We start from the raw sequence: 17,882 nt of genomic DNA, 5'->3' as shown, positions 1-17,882 counted from the left end.
TGTTTTCTCCCTATGTGTGTGTTTTTCTAGGCCATGTTCTTTGTTCAAAACTATGTAACAGTTGTAGTTCTAAAGCAAAAAGGCTTTCCATTTAAAAAAATGCAGCATATACAGAGGAAGAAGCAGGGTTTGTCTTCCCTACCCCATGCAGGCTTTTGTGTTAAATTATGAGTGTCCTACTATTTGCCTAGCAGGTATAAAACATGGATGTCCAGTGCCCACTACCTCTCGTGAGTTTAATGTAGGTCTGTTAATTTATACCTGTAGGCTGGATTTCTTTATAGGTGTAGGCTGGATTTCTAGCTCTACTGTTTTATTCTGCTTTCAGTTGTGTATCTTGCATCATAACCTTTTTTTAAGAGTAGACTTTTTCCATTGGGATATGACAAACTATTACAAAGTCTTACAAATTTGTCTTTTCTTCTAAGCATCAAGAAGACACTTCCTGTCCTTGGGCTTTTCTCCTAAATATTTATTTTTTTTGCTTCCACATGAAACAGTGATGTCAGGTTGAAATGAGGAAGTTGGTGAAAACAGTCATGTTTATTTGGTGCACACTAATGCTACGTTTAATATGTTTTATATGCTATGTTCAGTATGGGATGTATAGTTAATACCCTTAATCTCAAGGAATATTAATGTTTCCTGAAGAGATGCAAACAGATAGGGACCACTTGGCATCACTTGGCCTGCTCAGTCTTTCAAAAGGCAGAACTTGCACCTTTTCTTATGCTGCTGGGTCTTTCTGTTGAAACTCCTTTGGTGATGCCTCCAGTACCAGTGTCCCAGCAGGAAGGATAGTTTTGCTTTTTAGGTTCTTGTTTTGGTGGGATGTTGAGTTTTTTTTTGCAGGGGAATGTTGGTGGTTTTTTCTTGGTTTTTTTTTTTTGGTTTTTTTGGTTTTTTTTTTTGCTGTGTCATTGTGGGAAATACAGGCACAGAGAGCTCCCAAGGCCTCGAGCATACAAGCTCAGAGATAGAGATTGATACAATGTTTGACCTAAGACCTTGGAGAAGGCTTGAAGGTTTAGAACAGAAAAGTGAAACAGACACAAAGAAGAATAAAGATTTGTAGTTGAAGCAGAAATATGTTTTAAGCAAGTAGAAATATTCCTCAAGTAAGCAAATAAATATGCTAACCAAGATAGTAGAAAATTTTAAAATCTAGTAATGGAACTTGTTACAGAGTTGGTAAAAAAGTAGAAGATACAGCAATAAGTTTCTGTAGAGTTACATGATTGGATAAAAAGAGATGCATTGTGGCAAAATCATGTAAAACAATTAATGATTGGTTTATGAAGATGCTAGCAAGCTTTGTGGAAGTATTTGATTGGATAAGAAATATATAAAAGACATTGTAACTAGATTTAAAATGGCTTTTGATGTGATGGCATTGGATGTAACAACCTTACCGTCTCACCCTTCCATGAGACTGATTTTGCAAGAAACCATTTTTTAATCACCCCATCAGTTGAGCCTCTCTACTCTGTATCCCAAACATGTTGTAGTGTCCGGTTAATGTTGTCCTGTGGCTGAAAAGCTGGGAGAAAGCACATGGTCTGTGTGCCAATAGATGTACCCACCCCATAGCAGTGCTTACCTAAAGGGGAGATCATGGAATCGTTTAGGTTGGAAAAGACCTTTAAACCACCAAGGTTTGCAGTGTGAACTTCCATGCTGGCACAGGAATGCCTCCAGCTGCGTCCTTTGCCAGCGTGGTTGTACCGATGGCCATATTGCCAGCATGGCTGTTGAGAAATACATTCCTCACATGTGGCTCTGTGCAGGTCCAAGCTGGGCTCTGCTGAGCCAGGAGCCTGAGGCAAGAGAACATGTATTGGAGACCCTGTGCACAATGAGGAGCACGGGGAGCTGTGGTGCCAGCCAGGGCACCGGACACTCAGAGACAGGTGGACACTCAGAGACAGGCGGCCGAGGTCTCAGCTGGGGGACCCCAGGCGTCCCTGCGCCTGCACTGTGAGGGTACAAACGCCCAGGGGTTCCTTTGCTCAGGGTCCCGCCTCTGAGGCGCCAGCTCCCGCTGTTATTTTGTGATTTAATTATTGCATCACCTTAAATTATTTTAAGGATCTGGACGTCTGAAACTCTGCTGTGGGAACTCTGGGATAGAGCCTACAGGGAAATCTCGTCTGACTGTGAGTGTGGGGTGACTGTGAGTGTGGGGCGTGCAGCTGCGAAGGGGCCTTAATCCCCGCTCAGGTGGTGCCAGGGTGGCTGGCAGAGTGGCTGGCAGAGATGAGTGGGCAGGGAGTTTCCTTAGCACGGTTGTATCTTGGAACATACGTTCCCACCGTGCTAAGCAAGCTCCCCTGAACTTGTTGCCCTCTGCGGGGGCCCGTGAAATCGGGCGCAGTTCTCCTCTTTGCTGTGCCAGGGCGGTCTGTGCGGCCCTGACAAGTTAAAGGCCGCCCGCTGTGAGGGCCGAGGGCTGGGCCGGCAGCTCGGGCCGGGCGGAGCGGGATCCGGCCTCAGGCCGCGCGGGGGCGCTGCGGGCAAAGCCCGCCGGGAGCGGGGGGCGCGGGGCTCCGGGAGAGATCCCTCTGGGACCGGGAGAGATCCCTCTGGGACCGGGGCACCGCGCTTCCCCCCCTCCTCCAGCACCCTCTTGCCGCCTTACGCCGTAAATATAAAAGAAACCTCTGCCCCCTCTCCCACAGCAGGTAGGGCTGGGCTGGCGTTTCTCTGGCACAGTGGGGTAGTTCTACAAACACTTCGTGTTGCAAAGCTGTAGGTTTGCAATGCGCGCTTGCTTGGGATGTCAAATGATGCTCGGACCTGTCAAATGATGCTCGGTCCTGTCAAATGGTGTGTTGTTCGTGGTAGGCTATAGACCCTCTAGGCAGTCTTCCAAAATTTTACTTCCCAGTATCTTGTCTGATTTATAATTGTCTTTTATTATTATTATTGCTAATTTTAGGAATTCTCTGCACATGTGAATTCAAGTCACTTGCAAGTAGTTTTTTCTCACATGGATCTTTCTTTCATTGACCATGTTTTGGTTTTTCAGTATTTCTTATTTTTGGGATGTTCCTCCATCAGCAGGTTCACCTGCTTCAGTGGAATTCCCATGTACATGGCTTTCTATGCACCCCTGCCAAACAGCTCGGCTGTTTGTGCTCTGGAAGGTCTAATCCAAGGAGACAGTGCTCTGAGAAGTGCTGTTGTGCTGTGATCATCCACTGGGTCTGCCACTTCTGCATGTTTCATGATCTGTTTGCAATCCCTTCTGCTAATGTGGACTCCTGTTGGTGAGAGGTGCAGAGCTCAGATGTAATCTTGCCAGCTAGTGATACAAACATCAAGAACTGTGGCAGGGGAAGCCTGAATGACTTCAGCAGGCACTTCAGTGCAAAGTCAGAGTCATCCTTTGAGTGTAACCAAAGTGGAATACATGTGAAAAGGCATCAAAGAACTTGCTGTAATACATATAACAGTTTTAAGAGCAAATCTTCTATTTTAAAAAATCTTTTTGTTTAGAGGTTCCAGAATAAGAATTAAAAATTCTTATTATTCTTATTCTGTTAAAATTTATTGAATAAGGCTTATTGTTGCCTGTTTTGGTTTTGTTTGAACATGAATTTAGGTATAACAATTGTAAGACTTCTGATATGTTTTACACTGGCAGATAATCTGTAAAATTTGCTTAGGTTGTATAGAACCCACAATTGTACATTGTACTGCTTAAGAAGATGGTAAGAACAAATGTGAGGGAGGAGTATATGTGAAATGACATACCAAGGCAAAAACATAAACCTTGTATCTTGCCTTCATTTTTTATAAAATACTGTTTTCATAGAATATAGTGAAGTATGGCAGTCCTGGAGTTAACCTCCAGCCATCCATATTTATGTATAAACATACATGTGTGTATCCCCAGCTATCTTCTGTAGAAGACTTCTTGTTGTTCTTTTCTTAAGAGTCAAAAGCCACTCTGAAGGAAAAATCAGTCAAAAGCTTTTTGATACATCTGTTTTGTATAAGCTTTATTAGTTTATCAGGTTTAAGCTTGAAATGTGATGTCTGGAGGGTGGTTTTTATTGCTTGTGTTTTATGTGTCCTATTACTTGAAAGGCTATTGTTTTCTAATTTTGCAAAAAATATAGCTTCAACACCTAATTGTTTTTTAAATTCGTGATTAACATATGCCACATGTTGTGTAAAATGTCACACCTTGTGCACTTAATGTTAAGTGGTGCACTAGGTGCTTGAACTTCACATGTTGACTCCACCCTGAGTCCACACACATAATAAAACCTCCCCAGCATGGTTAACAGCACTTTGATTCCTAGTTTGAGCCTTTCAGAGGGTATTTAAGATAGTTATGAAGTGAAATATCTGGTTGCCCAGTCTGCAAACTGCAGTTTGGCAGGTAGATAGTTGGAAGCATTCTCAGTCTCACAAAAGCATGTGAATTGCTCTCTTGCTCCCAAGTGCTAGGAACTGCAAAGTAGCTTTGTGGCAAGATTTCAAGGGCAAAAAAAAGGAATTATATAGAAAATAATGCTATTATGAATAAATGATGGCTTGAGCTTGTAATGACTCATGATCTCTTGTAATCACAAATTGTCTTTGTGGTATCTTTATTAGTGTTATGAAAATGCATAAACCCACTTCTCTGTGTTTTCTTTTTGTATTGTGGGTAAAACACTGTGAATGAAATCATTATAGGGAGGCTTTTCTGCTTGATCTCCCTGCAGGAAGTGGTATTCTTGCAATATGTCTCTTATGATAAGGTCAGAATTTTGTATTCATTTATAGGGAAAAAATTGTGTAGATGTTTATATTCATTTAAAAGGGGAATTTGGACTCACTTGAGTATCTGGGGATTTTAATGCAGAATTGAATAGAAAAGACATTTTCAGTCTATATAGAACTTGAAAAAATATCTTGGGTGGCAGCTTTAATGAACTTGTACCAACTTTTTCAAGTTGTAGCATTCTGAACAACATACGTGGCAGTTGAGTAAGACTGACAGCTTAATCCAGTTGAGCAGGCCCCTTGTCAGCATGTCACTGAAACTCTGAGACCTAAAACATGTTATGCTGCATACCTTTCATAGACTTTTTTTTCTTTTTAAGAGCTAAACAGTAGTGAATTTCAGATTAAATACCTTCTTTTGAGGAATGTATGGAAGTGTGCTGTGCTTCATGTGTAGTTTGGATAGTTGTGTTGCATGCATTCAGCAGTGTCTTGGACCCTGTGCTGCCTTCATAAAAATAACAGAATCATGCAGGCTGCCACTGAGATGTTTGGAGTGAGTATTTAGTGTATTTCCTCTGGGCAGTGTGTACAGTCTTCAGTGGTAAATGAGGTAGAAATACTGCCTAGTACAGTGTCTATCTCCACTCTAAGTGTAGTAAATAAAAGTATACTGTAAATGAAACAATTATATGTATTCCCAATTTTAGAAAGCCTTAAGGAACATTCTTATTCTATGATAATTTATTTGTTTTGTCCTTGAACTTTCTTCTCCAAATGCAAGTCATCTTTCTGGCTTCTTTAAGCTAAATATAAAACAACATTTAAACTTCCCAAAATAAAACCCAAAAATTCAGCTAAACCAGGCATGTATGGAGAAGTAGCCCTAGGGATAAAGTGGATGTTTGGACAAGAGACAGGTTATTTCTGTACTTGTAGTTTTCTGGAAGGTGGTGCAAATATTTTAAGTGGTAAAAATAGCACCAGAGTCCCTGCAAAACAGCACATAAATATAATAAAAGTTAGTGTTTTTGTAGTTAGCGGCTAAAACTATGTGAAAATGTGAATGGTGATGTTGTACGCCAGCTTTAAAAACAAAGTGCCTAGACTTTCTGAATGATAAGTGTTATCTTTCAAATACAGAAGAACACTTTCTGTGCGCTTCATGAAAATGAAGAGCTATTGAACTCTGTCAGATATGAGTTTGCAAATATGTTGCAAATTTTCTTAGGGCTTAAAACTTTTGCAGTGCTAAATAGTGTCTCCTTGGCGTGCAGAGTTTAGCGTGAGTTGGTTAATATATAGGCTTGGTGGTGTTTGGTTTTCTTATCAGTCCACACAGTGAAATGTCTTTCGAATCTGCCTTGGAGCAGCTGGCTGGCAGCTGACGCTGCTGTTGGCACCACCCAGGTTTAAACATGACATCACCAGAAGTCCACCTCTGTGCTCAAGGAAGTTCATGTGGGAGCCACGCTCTGTGAAGGGGAGCATAACTGCTGAGGACACAGAGGGCATGTAAAAATGGAATTCCTGAAAAAAATTGTTCCCACTGCTGCTTCTGGAGATGTTCTGGATGTTGGGAGTACAGCCCGTGAGAGCTCTCCAAGGCTGCTGAAGATGAGACGGGTCAGGCTGTTTTCATTAGGACAGACAATAGATGAAGATGAGGAGACACATGTTTTACATCCTGATTACTGTATGTATCCATGTCATCAACCTGGTGGAAACTGATTGCTAAGCTCTTCCTTCAGATCATGATTATTTTGTTAAATTGACAAATTTGATTATAAAAGGCCTTTTTATCAGAGTTCCTGTGACTATGGTGTCTTGAACTTTAGAACTATTTTATCATGGACACATTATCATTTGTTAGTGACCTATGTGGAAGAAATTTTTCAGGATTTCTAATTTCAGGACTTCTTGTCTTTGCATGCCTGCGTAGCTTTTCCCCCTCCACTTTCTGGGATAAGAATATGTTTAAGTTTTTAAACTGTAATGTACATAAAATTAGTCACTAAGTTGTCTAGACAGAAGTGTGCTACACAGAGATCTGTGACTGTAGTGCAAGATGTGAGTTTTGTGTCATCTTTTCTCTCCTTGTCTTTTGATCCCCTAAGTTTTCAAAGGCTTTCCTTTTGAGTGGTTTTTTGACTCAAAACAGTATATGTTTCACTTTTTTAGTGTTTTGACATTTTTAGTCAACATGTTATGTAAATAAGTAAAGTAAGAATATGGATATTGTGTAGAGAATTTTTAACCTCAAGAACATGGGTAAGGTTGCTTATATGATTTCTTTTTAAATTTTTTTTTTACTATGTGTTAGTGGCTAAATATTAGTGTATTGTGCTAATAAAAAATAGAATTAGTTCATGTTCCTTTTTCAGATAGTACAGCTGGGTGGTAATGGAAAATTGAGTTTTACTTTTTTTTCCTTTTTGCCTTCAGCTAAAATAGTGCAGTCTTGAGCCTTTGTGGTCTTGGAGTCTGCTGGCTGTCAGATGTAGTTTTTGCCCTTCACTGTGTGGTTGGATATTTTCAAGAATTAATATGGCTTTTAAATTTTTTTCCTTACCTGCAGTTTTTTTCCTGTCTGCCTGCAGTGGTGGGAGATGGAGACATTCATCTGTCTTACTAGGGGATGAACTTAGAGTCTTAGGGAATTAGGCTTGTGGTGGCGGTGGGAGAAAAGGATTTCCTTGGAAAGACATCTCTTAGCCTTTCTGATTGTTACATGAACCACTTTTTTCAGTGCATCAGGCTGAGTAAAATAGGCAGCTGAGGAAAGCAGGGACAGTTCTGATGTTTTAAACAAGTTGTTTCTGTGCGCAGCAAATTACAACAAGTTGATGTTCTAATGCTGTGGGTTACTGAAGGCTGCCTACAGAATCAAGTATTATGGCTGCCTATGAAAACTGATCAGAAGCCCATGGTGTCTGATGGCAAAGGTTTTTTAGCCTCATTTAACTTGGAATGTTGTACAACAGCCCTGGAGTTTATAGTTGGATATCACTGTGAATTTAATATCTCCATAGGTATATCTCACCAATCCTGCTTTTATACTACATTCTGATTTCTTTATAGCTCTCAATTTAATTAATATTTTTTCCACATGTTATAATGTCAGAAGAAATAGAATTGTCTTAGTGTCAGGTTAAAAGAAAATGCTGTAAGCTGATTGAAGTTGGTAGAGAAAACAGATACATTCATCTTTGTTCAGTGTTTTGTTGATAGTTCGAGCAAATGAGGATAATAAACATAGAATAAACTACTCTGACTGTTAAAGATGAATTTACCTCTCTTGATCCTTAAATATGGGCCCAGTGGTGGCTATTAGGAGTGATTTTGTGGAAACCAGCCGTGCCTGACTAATATTGTTTAATAGTGTGATGTCATCATTTACAAAATGAAGACTTAGAGTCTGGTCTGGGATCATGCTTTTACAATAGCAGATAGTAGCTGAATCCTCTTTAAATTATCTGCTTATTTCTATTTTTGTATCTTGGTAATGGAATGAGCTGCTCTGCTGGAATAGAGCATAAGAACTACTGTGTTTACCAGTTGGGTATGCTGCAGAAGGCTGGTGCTGACCAAACAGGTAATAAAATAATAGAATTGTTTGAAAAATATTGGAAACATTTACTTGCTTATTGTTGGCAGATGTGGTGTTAATGCACCATAGAATCTGAGGAGCCAAGGTGGTGTGTCCTATTACTGTGTTTGAATTTGAGAGTGAGTGGTGTTTATTATTTTTTTCTTTTTACTTTCTGTTCCTTATTGCTGCTGTTTAAGATTTTTTTGTTGTTTGGGTGAGAATTTAGGTGAAATTCTGAGCCTGACAATTATTTTTAAGTATAACCATATTTTAGAAGTTCTCCAACAGACAGACCGAGCAAAAAAAACCCTATTCCTGGCATCAAAATCCTAAAATATTATTTTCATAATACCAGCTAGTTGGGTTTGCATCTAGCTGACCTAAACTTTTTGTGAGAAATTCAGGTGGTGAAATTTTTTGTTGTTGGTTATTAAAATATTTATCATATCAGCTGTCAAAATATTTACTAAGTATATACTTTGTTTTAGAGCTGAAAATAGAACCTTACAAATATATACTCTGTAATACATCTTTTAAAATATGTAGTTTCCATCAGAATGGTCTCAAGTGTATTTTAGAAATCTTTTCAGAAATCTTTTTAGATATGTAAGATGAGTACAATTGTAGAAGAAAACCACAACTGACTTGTTGAAGTGTTTGTATATGACTGAATGCATCACAATGCTTAATAGAGGTTAGTAAAAGAACAGGTAGTTTTTTAAAATTTACTGTTTAAGAATGGACATGTTCTCAGTTGTAAAAATTTGTTTAAAAAAAATCTACAATCCAAACAAAACATGCAAAGTCGAGCATGGAAGTTTCAGATTGTGGTGTTAAAGAAGGGGAATGCCACAACTGCCCTGAGTGAACTGGCAAATGGCAGCTGTTCCTGTGGTGTATGAAATGTGCCCTCCTGTTGCAGCTCTGTGCTTTCACTGTGTTACAAGGCAGGGTAGCTAATACTGTGGAACAGTTTTAATGGCCAGCTGTGTAAGTCAAATCTTCAAGAATTGTAGATGAGATGTTGATTTTATCAGTGATGTGAGTATTCTCACTGCTCACAGCCCTCTTGTTATTTCTGTGTATGGAAAGCCTACTTCACTTCAAGTGCTTCTAGGAGAGTAAAAATACACCAACAGGAATGTGGTCTTTGGTGGTAAAGTAACGAAGCCATGGCTGCCTCAAGGTTAGCAGCAGGGGCTGGATACACATACAGTACCTCTGAGCACTGTGTAACCTGTAATATCAGCAGCTCTGCAGGGCATATTCAGCTCCCATTGCATCTCTAATCAGCCCTGTACAGCAAGGGATGACCTGGGACTTGGTGTTTATACATGAAATAAAAGTCAGTTTCTCTACCCAAGTACGGAGTTTTGGTTAGAAAAGATGGAGGGGTTGGTGTGCAGCTCAGTGCCATGGCTGCCCCCCAGAATCTCTGCTGGCTTGTGTTTAAAGACTGCTCCATAATACTGTTTGGGATCCAGAATACTATTTACATAAAAGCCTCTAACCTCTCTCCTTGTTTTCTTATCACTGCAGATAACATTGTTTTGTTTGAGTAATGCCCCAGGAAATTGTTCTGTGTATATTTTCCATAAGAAATAATAAGTGAACCTCTCCTAAGGGCCTTTGGAATCTGTGCTTGAAGCCCTTTGCAACAGAAGGGAGGGAAAGGAGATTTAGTTTTGATTTTTGAGTGCGGTTTTACAAGCGGATCAGGCTGATCTAACAGTTTGCCGTCAATGAAAAGGGCAATCTCAGTCACAGCTGTGCAGCCTTCTCCATCTTCTCCTGAGTTCTGGTGTGGCTTTTCCCTGAGCTGATTAATTTCACAAAGCCAATGGAAAATGTTCCAATGTATTAGGGGCACTTTTGAAATGAATCGACAAGGGGAATCAACTTGCTGAAAGGGCCTTTTGGGTCAGTAGTGGGAACAGCATTAGATGTCGTACCGTCACCAAAAGTAGCAGTCACCTTTTGGATATCCTTTGTTTTAATTGATTTGTGGAAAATGAACTCTTAAATATTTTAGATAAATGGAAAAACAAGTATCTCTCCAGAGTTTTATTTTAAGTGCAGGCATGATGGATTGTATTTTTACTTCTTATAAGCAGATAAAATGACCACTGGGTAAATGTTTCTTAAGTAAGGCATTAGCTTAAGATGGAGTCAATAAAGAACTGAAATAAGGTCCAGCAAATCTTTTTAAAAGTAAGCCCAAGTGCAAAGAGCTTGTGCCTCTGACTACTTTATTTTACCATTAATAAAGAAAATCAACTATAGTTGTGTTTAGTTTTCAGACAGATCTCAAATATATTTTTTACTTTATTTTATTGAAGATCTGACCTTTTAAAATTGCATACTTGACTGTATACCTAATATACTTCTGCTGTAGTTTTTCTCAGGGTTTCTTCTGAAGAGTATGTGTGCAGAAATTTACAATGAATATATTTTAGTAAAGTGGTGAAGTAATTGTAATTTAGTGCTTCACACAAGGAGTGTATCAGTACAAATCAAAGGTGGATCTAGAAGTATTTCTTCATACTTTACAACTACTTGTGTGGGGTATATTTATATAAATGTGTGCAGTATATGTCTATAGTGAGGAGGTAATTCACTTGTTTTCCTCTAACACATGGTGAAGAGCTTATCAATTTTTCTATTGCTATTGGTCACTTAATAGACTATCTTTGTATCACGTTTATGCATCTTCTGGACTTCAAACACTTTAAAAGTTTTCTCAGACATAGTGTTAGTATGAGCTTCCGCGTGACAGCTGAATCAGTGTAATGGCTCAGTGTTGTGAACGAGAGATTATACCATTCCACCTGTGTTGTTGTCTTGTATATTCATTTTTGGTATTCCCACTGCATGTCTATCTTTGGTAAGACTATTCTACTTGCTAAACCAGAGGAAACCCCCCTGCCCTTTCAATACCAGTGGATAGGCAGCAAACTGGAATGCTGTGAGAAATAACCAACAGCAAATCTAGGAAGTGAATGTCAGTAAACCGGCTCTTTGGACTTTGTTTTTCTGTACTTTTAACTTTGTCCTGCGGATTGTATGGTGAAAAGTAAGAAGTAATAAAATCTCCAGTTTATTAAGAGAAAAAAATAAAAGGTGAAATTGGACAATACTTAGCTGCAAATATTAATTGAAGTGCTATCTTCAGGCTAATTCTTTGAAATAATGCAGATAAAATTTAGTGGGAGGATTGTAAATTAGGCAAGCATCTCTTGACCTTTCCAATCTACAGTTATTTTTAAGGTAGTTGTGAGAGGGACAAAATAAAGCTTTTAAGTTGAGGGAGAGGGAGAGAGATATGATACATGTGGGAGATGTGAAAAAACTTAACATAGATAGAAAAACAAGTTTTCAGAAAATTCTACAAAAGCTGATTCTACAAAAACTACTGAAGTCAACAAGATGTGGAGAAACTTGTTGCAAAAATATCTGCTACTGTAAAACTGTTCTATCTATAATATATTGGTAATAGAAGAACAAAAATATTCTTTTAAGTTTTGTGCCTAAGGTGTCCACAGGCCTTGGAAGTGACATTTTGAGAGACAGAATAGTTTAGCATGCTCCTGCTTTGAATTATACTGTAAACATCTTGCACATAGAACAGATTTTAAAACTTAATCTGCTATCAATAATGTCTGTTAGCAATCCCAAGGTAGAGTATATAAAAGGCTAGATAGCATGTAAAATAAAAGTATCAGCTTATTTTTAAGGAGCTGTTTTCTTTGAAGTAAAAAACTGTTATCCTTTAAAACATTAAAATTGATCTATGGGCTAAAAAAATCCCAACTAATATCTTCCTAATGCTCAAGAATGTATTTGAAAGGTCAGTATAGTATTTACTAGTAGGATTAATTCAGCAACTGCATATGAAGATGCCATGCTTGTGATACTAGCAATTCAGATTAAAGTTACAGAAAGGCTAGAATTGGAACATTGTGAAACAGTTTTTCAATTATCACTTGAAAAAGAAGTCTGTGTTTCAAATGGAAAAGTTTTAGTTTGTAGGTGATCAACTAGTCTTAATCTCCTTTAGGCGTGTTTTTTCTGTTTCTAATGAAAATGTGACTTTTAACTGGAAGAGTCAGATATGATATTTTTCAGTAATTGATATTGTTGATGACTGTTGGTAGTTTCTGTTGGCTGCATTTGTTAACAGTTTTATGTCTTTGTTTGTAAACTTCTGTGTTTCTAGTTGCTTTTGTTCTAAGCTCTTAGGTAACAGGGTGGTTCTTACCCTGTGAGTTCTAACTTTATATGTGTTCCCTTATTGTGTGGATCCAAACTGGGGAAAAAGATGACTACTACTTCAACTACATCCTCTTTATCAAGGGCTACTTTGGAAAGCCTTTCCATTTTCAGTAAATGTCATTTTTCATGTCTCTAACTTAACACTGAATAGCCTTTAGCTGCTCTTCAGGTAAGAATATGTTCTTTCAGGTAGCAAATGCTACTGAAGAGTAGCTGTGATTTGGGAAGCAATGTTACTGACGTTGGCTGTTTCACTAAACACACATCCTCTTGTTCTCCAGCCAAGTTCTAAAAGGTCCCTTCAAGCAAGGGTCCACCCTCCCAGGCAGGAGGGTTCTTGACTCATGCTTGTACATTTTTGATGCTTGTATTTATTTATAAAAGAAGGAATTTGTTATCAGAAATCCAAATGCACTACTGTTTTGAAGAGACAGCTAAAACTTTCAGAAGGCCATGTCACTGTACCAGTGGAACCTTCTCAAGAGATTAAGTTTCTGTCTGCAGCAGTTTTTTATGACGTGCTCCGGATGTGCAGGACTTGGTGTATCCTCACTTAATGAGCTGTGCAATATGCCTTTGTAGGGTGATACTACATAAGTAATAATAGTTCTTTAGCTGATTAGTCCAAAGAGCTCTGTAGTGACAGGCATGTTGTGGACCCTGATTTCTTGGGATACTTTCAGTGCTCATTGACAAGACCATGATGGCAATATAAGCTTCAGATGCTCTAACATCAGGATGCTGTTGCACGGTCATGTTAGAGGCTGACTGAAAACTGTCTGGTGTCGCTTGGCATCTCTTAAAAATGCACTGGTGTGAGCTTTGTCTCAAATACTTCTGTGAGAGGATGACTTGCTGAAGGAAGTATGTTTTAAATGTCAAAGTATTTTCTAAGTTAAAACAGGAAAACCAGTAATACGTATAAAATAAACTCAAAACTTGTATAAAAATATTGTATTTATCTAGTATGTTGTTTTCAGTTTATTAGAGTTAGTTTTTTCTTTGTTGATTGGGATTTCCATAAATTCTGTTTCATGGAAGGACCTGTGCAGAGCAGAGTAGGTTAATTTGCCCAGGTATTGAGGAAGTTATACATATTTATAGGTACATTGTATGTTTGGATAATTACCATGTTCATATCAGTTACTGGGAAAAATGAACAGCATGTAAATGCTGTATCAATAGATAACATGACTGACAAATAGGGAGAGCCAATTGAATGAACAGAAGAAGCTAAAGCACATTGTCCATGTTATGTGAACATGTTTTTACCAGCTGATTTCAGCTGCTCATTTTTCAGTAATTAGTAGGGCTTGCAGTGTAGTGACACCGTGGCCCTGGTTAGATGTGCTGTGCCCCATGCAGGTGTATGGATGCAGAGCTGCCCGTCATGGTTCAGGTGGAGTGCTAGGCTTTGCAGCTGCTGCCCTGTGTGCAGCTGCTGGCAGAGGCTAGTTTGTAGTACACCAGCTAAGGCACTTTAAGGAACTCTGTGTTGTGGACTATTTGCACAACTTCCAGGCAAACATGGCCTTGTAAAGTTTTAGTGTGTGTTAGGTGTTTAGTATCTAACTGTTGCATTTAGCTGCCCTTGGGTTTGTTACTACTTCTGGTTCTCCCCCTTTCTGATTTTTGTATTTCTTTTCTTGCTTTTCTTTAGTATAGCAGCATGCTTGCTCAAGATAAAGGTTCAGAAAAGACATTCATATGAATTCTTTTATTTCTGATTTGTGAAACAATGTATATTTTACCTTTTAATTATCTTTTTAAAAATCTTAAAAGCATCTCTATTTTTTACTTGTGCTTGAGGTTCCTACAAGAATGTGTTTCACAGAAATGGGAGAGCTGCAAAATTCAGCATTAAAAACAGTTAATTGTTTAAATCCTGGTAAATAAAAGTCTAAAGAAAGGCGCTGGAAATATTTTTTGTCTTTGGAGTAAAGAAATATGCCAGTTTAGTTCAACTGTGAAGAATGCCATGTTAATGTAATGACTCCATTTATTTGTGATATTGGGTGGTGGAGCTCCATATGGTTCCGCCCTGTGTAACTGAAATATCAGGAAAGGCAGTTTTAGGAGTTGAAACCTCAAGAGAAAAGTTGGCTGTCCATGCCTTGCCCCTTCTTGCTTTCCTTTTCCTGACTCTCAAGTACAGCTGTCTGAGTCCTTATACTATGTGTGCCGAGCTGCCTACATAGGGATTGAAGCTGTGGTGGAGTAAGTTGGTAGGCTGTGATTGTGAGGAGATTTTACAGAGACACCTGCAGCAGTTCCCTCTTGTCACTGTGCCATTGCCCATCCCTCTGCCTGCTGTGAAGTGCCTTGTGGCAGAGGTGGCTGAATGAGACACACGTCTGCATATGCAGGGCTCTGTAGTGTTTAATGTGTGAGCAGGAGTGGACTGCAGTGACAGTGGCTCAGGAGCAAACTCTCAGCTTTGCTTATGGCAGAGGGAGGAAGGCAGGAGTTCACCTCCAGGCACACACACAAGGATCTTCAGCTGCTCTGTGAGTTTAGTGGTAATCTGCAGCCGAGAATATTTTCTGCCCAAGTACTATTGCACTCATGAGGCTTAATAGATTGCAGCTTCTGTGCTGAGTTTATCCCTGTAGGTAGCTTTTTTTCTTCAACTTTTTCTTCTTTAAAGGTTTCCCAGATGAATCATAAGCTCTCAGTGTTTTTTTTTCCCTGATGCTCTCTATAGGGATGGAATAACTGATCCTGGCATAATGTAAATACGATGTTTCCCGTAAAAGTGGCAGAGACATCCAGCAGCTTGGGAGGAACAACAAAAATAGAAACATAACTGATTTTTAGCAGTTGTCTTGAGGCCTTGTAGGGTAACAGAGTTAAGCCTTTCCTTACTCTATCCATTTAAACGCCCAGCAACTAAGCAGGGATTTTCTGTGTAGCTCTGTAACAGTTTCCAGGTTCCATTTAAAAGGTTGGTGAAAACCAAGGGCTGGTTCCCCAAACCCAGTGCATTAGTATGTTTGTGCTGAAGCACAGTGAGGGGGCTGACACAGTACAGAATTGGACAGATCAGACCTTAAGCAGTTATTTCAGGTTGTCTGATGTTGAACCATCCTAATTGGGCTTTATACCTCTAAGTTTTATTTGCAGTCATTGAAGATTGGAATTTAGCATCTGAGAAGGGAATGAATCACTATGTTTCTCAGAATTTTATTTACAGGACTGCTTGTGACAATTGAGAAACTTGGATTTGTCAGACTTATGGGATGTGGTAGTAACTTTAGGCTTGGGTATCGCTTTACCTGTCTCATTTTGTCTTGGCAGGAGATTGGTTAAATATCATCTCAGAACTGCCTATTGCGGTTTTTGAAATGTTTCACCTTTTTATTTCTGATTTGTTTCCTTGTAGTCTTACAATGTTTGCTGATCTGGAAAGCTAGATTTTCAGGAAGGACTGGATATCTGTTTACTATAAGCTCTTACAAAATTCATAAGGCTGTTGTTATCTACCTTGAAAATTATTTGATTTTTCATTATTTGATTACTCTTGAAGGTTGTGGGGGATCCTTTCCCTTTATTTTTTTTTCCGTTTACAGCAGACTTACTATTCAGCCTAGATATTGTTAACTTAATGAAAAGTTAAATATTAACTGTATCCTCTTTGATCCTACTCAAAGACTGTGTTCTCTGAGGAGGGTGTGCATGTGTATCTTCAGTGTCCTTCCAGAACTAGCTGGAAACTTCATAATTTACTTTCAGTGGGAATATTATTTGTAGTTCTGAATGTATTTTCTGCCAGTCTTTATCATCCTGAAGATAAATGTAGTAGGGTTGAAAACTGTAAAGGAACTTCCAGAAGCAAGGATAGCTGCATGTTTTTTGTAACTGAAAAGAATGCCTTTAGCTTTGATTTTTAATTGAGTGTTAATGCCAGAATGCTTTGTTCAAAATAATCTAAATTATTTTGCAGAGAGATAAGTAGAAAAATCATATTCTGTTATCTTGGCCATGCCACTAGAAAAAAGCAAGAGCTGCACTGGGGGTTTGAGGGAGGGAGGTGTAGAGTGTTATGAATATGCTCCTAGAGAAATGAAGCTATTGTAGAACTGGGGAACAATGCTTCAAATGAAGGGGGGGAAAAAAAAATGAAGCTAAAAATCTATAATGCTCCCTATGAAACACAAATTAATGACTTATAAAGTGCTATTTATTTGCCATTTAAAAGCAAAGTTTTTGAAGTTAAATATTGCTCTTTTAAGGTAATAAATATAGCAATGTCTTCAGTCATGAAACCCCTCTTACCTTTGCAGCCTGTAGAGGTGAAGCAAAACCAGCATTGTATGAATAATTTTTTTTGGTCGTGCGTGTCAGTGTTTGCCACAGGCCAGATCTCTGGCAGTTACTGCAGCAGCAGTATTATGCATGTGGCGCTTCATGTACATTGTTCAGAGAAGTTGCCAGCAATGTGTCTGGGCATCTCCAAGAAAATGGCATGATGTTACTTGAATTAAAGCAAAGCTGTGCAAATAGCCTTTGCATACACATTTCTGGTAAATGTATTGATCCTACTATGGATTATGATTCTTTCAGAAATATTTTTATTAAATATCTCATGCTACAAATAAAAAGTTCTGTTATCTGTACTACAGTGTTATCTGTATCTACAGTGCTAAAGTTTCTGATCTCTTAAATTACTCAGGTCCTCTAGCTATTAAAACACTCAAGGCAAATCTTGCCTGTCCTGTGACTGGGCTTACTGTACATGTATTGAAAATTCCATCTCTAAGGTATGTGTGGAAGTGCTGAATGGGTTTGCTTGTACAGGTCAAGCGTGCTGTGGATGAATGGTACCACAAATGGCCAGTCTAATGCTTCCTGGAGCAGCTGGGCTTACAGTGCGTGAATCTTGTAATGTATCAGTCTATTTCCAGCCTGGAGTCTGCTGACTTAGGTCACTGAAGCAGCTTGAGCAATTTGCTTCTGGCCATTTTCTTTACTAAGGGTTTTCCATACCAGAGCAGAAAGCATGGTGTGGACTGGGCACTTGGATGAATCATTTTAGTAGAGTACAAACAGCTTGTATCTGCAGATTGAGCACTTCTGCTTTACTGCACCTACAGTCCAATTCTTGTCATGTTCTTTTAAGAGCTTACTGATACCAGTGTGCTTATTCATGCATACCTCACCTTGGCTCTTGAGAAAGTCTCAAAAATAGACTTTAGAGTAGTCTGCTCCTTTTAGAAGTGAAATTGATCCAGAATCAAAAGGTATACTGGGATCAGTATATAAACTGTGTATTTATTGGAATTGTGTAATGTTCAACCTA

At 38.8% G+C, this 17,882-nt stretch overlaps 1 protein-coding gene across 4 annotated transcripts in view; it reads left to right on the top strand.

Moving 5' to 3' along the window:
* FRYL (FRY like transcription coactivator) overlaps nt 1-17,882 on the top strand; it is a 161,872-nt gene that overhangs the window by 21,560 nt on the left and 122,430 nt on the right. For 3 of the 4 annotated variants that reach the window (XM_030947152.1, XM_030947151.1, XM_030947150.1), the window contains exon 1: nt 931-6,415. The exons of the other annotated variant lie outside the window; for it this stretch is intronic. In XM_030947152.1, the coding sequence (XP_030803012.1) occupies nt 6,241-6,415 (175 nt within the window). In that variant the 5' untranslated portion in view covers nt 931-6,240. Of the gene's footprint in view, nt 1-930; nt 6,416-17,882 lie in introns of those variants that run through there. 4 annotated transcript variants of the gene reach the window in all.

This window comes from Camarhynchus parvulus, chromosome 4 (genome assembly GCF_901933205.1).
Source record: "Camarhynchus parvulus chromosome 4, STF_HiC, whole genome shotgun sequence".
Taxonomy (NCBI): Eukaryota; Metazoa; Chordata; class Aves; order Passeriformes; family Thraupidae; genus Camarhynchus; species Camarhynchus parvulus.
This window is presented reverse-complemented; position numbering and strand designations above follow the sequence as displayed.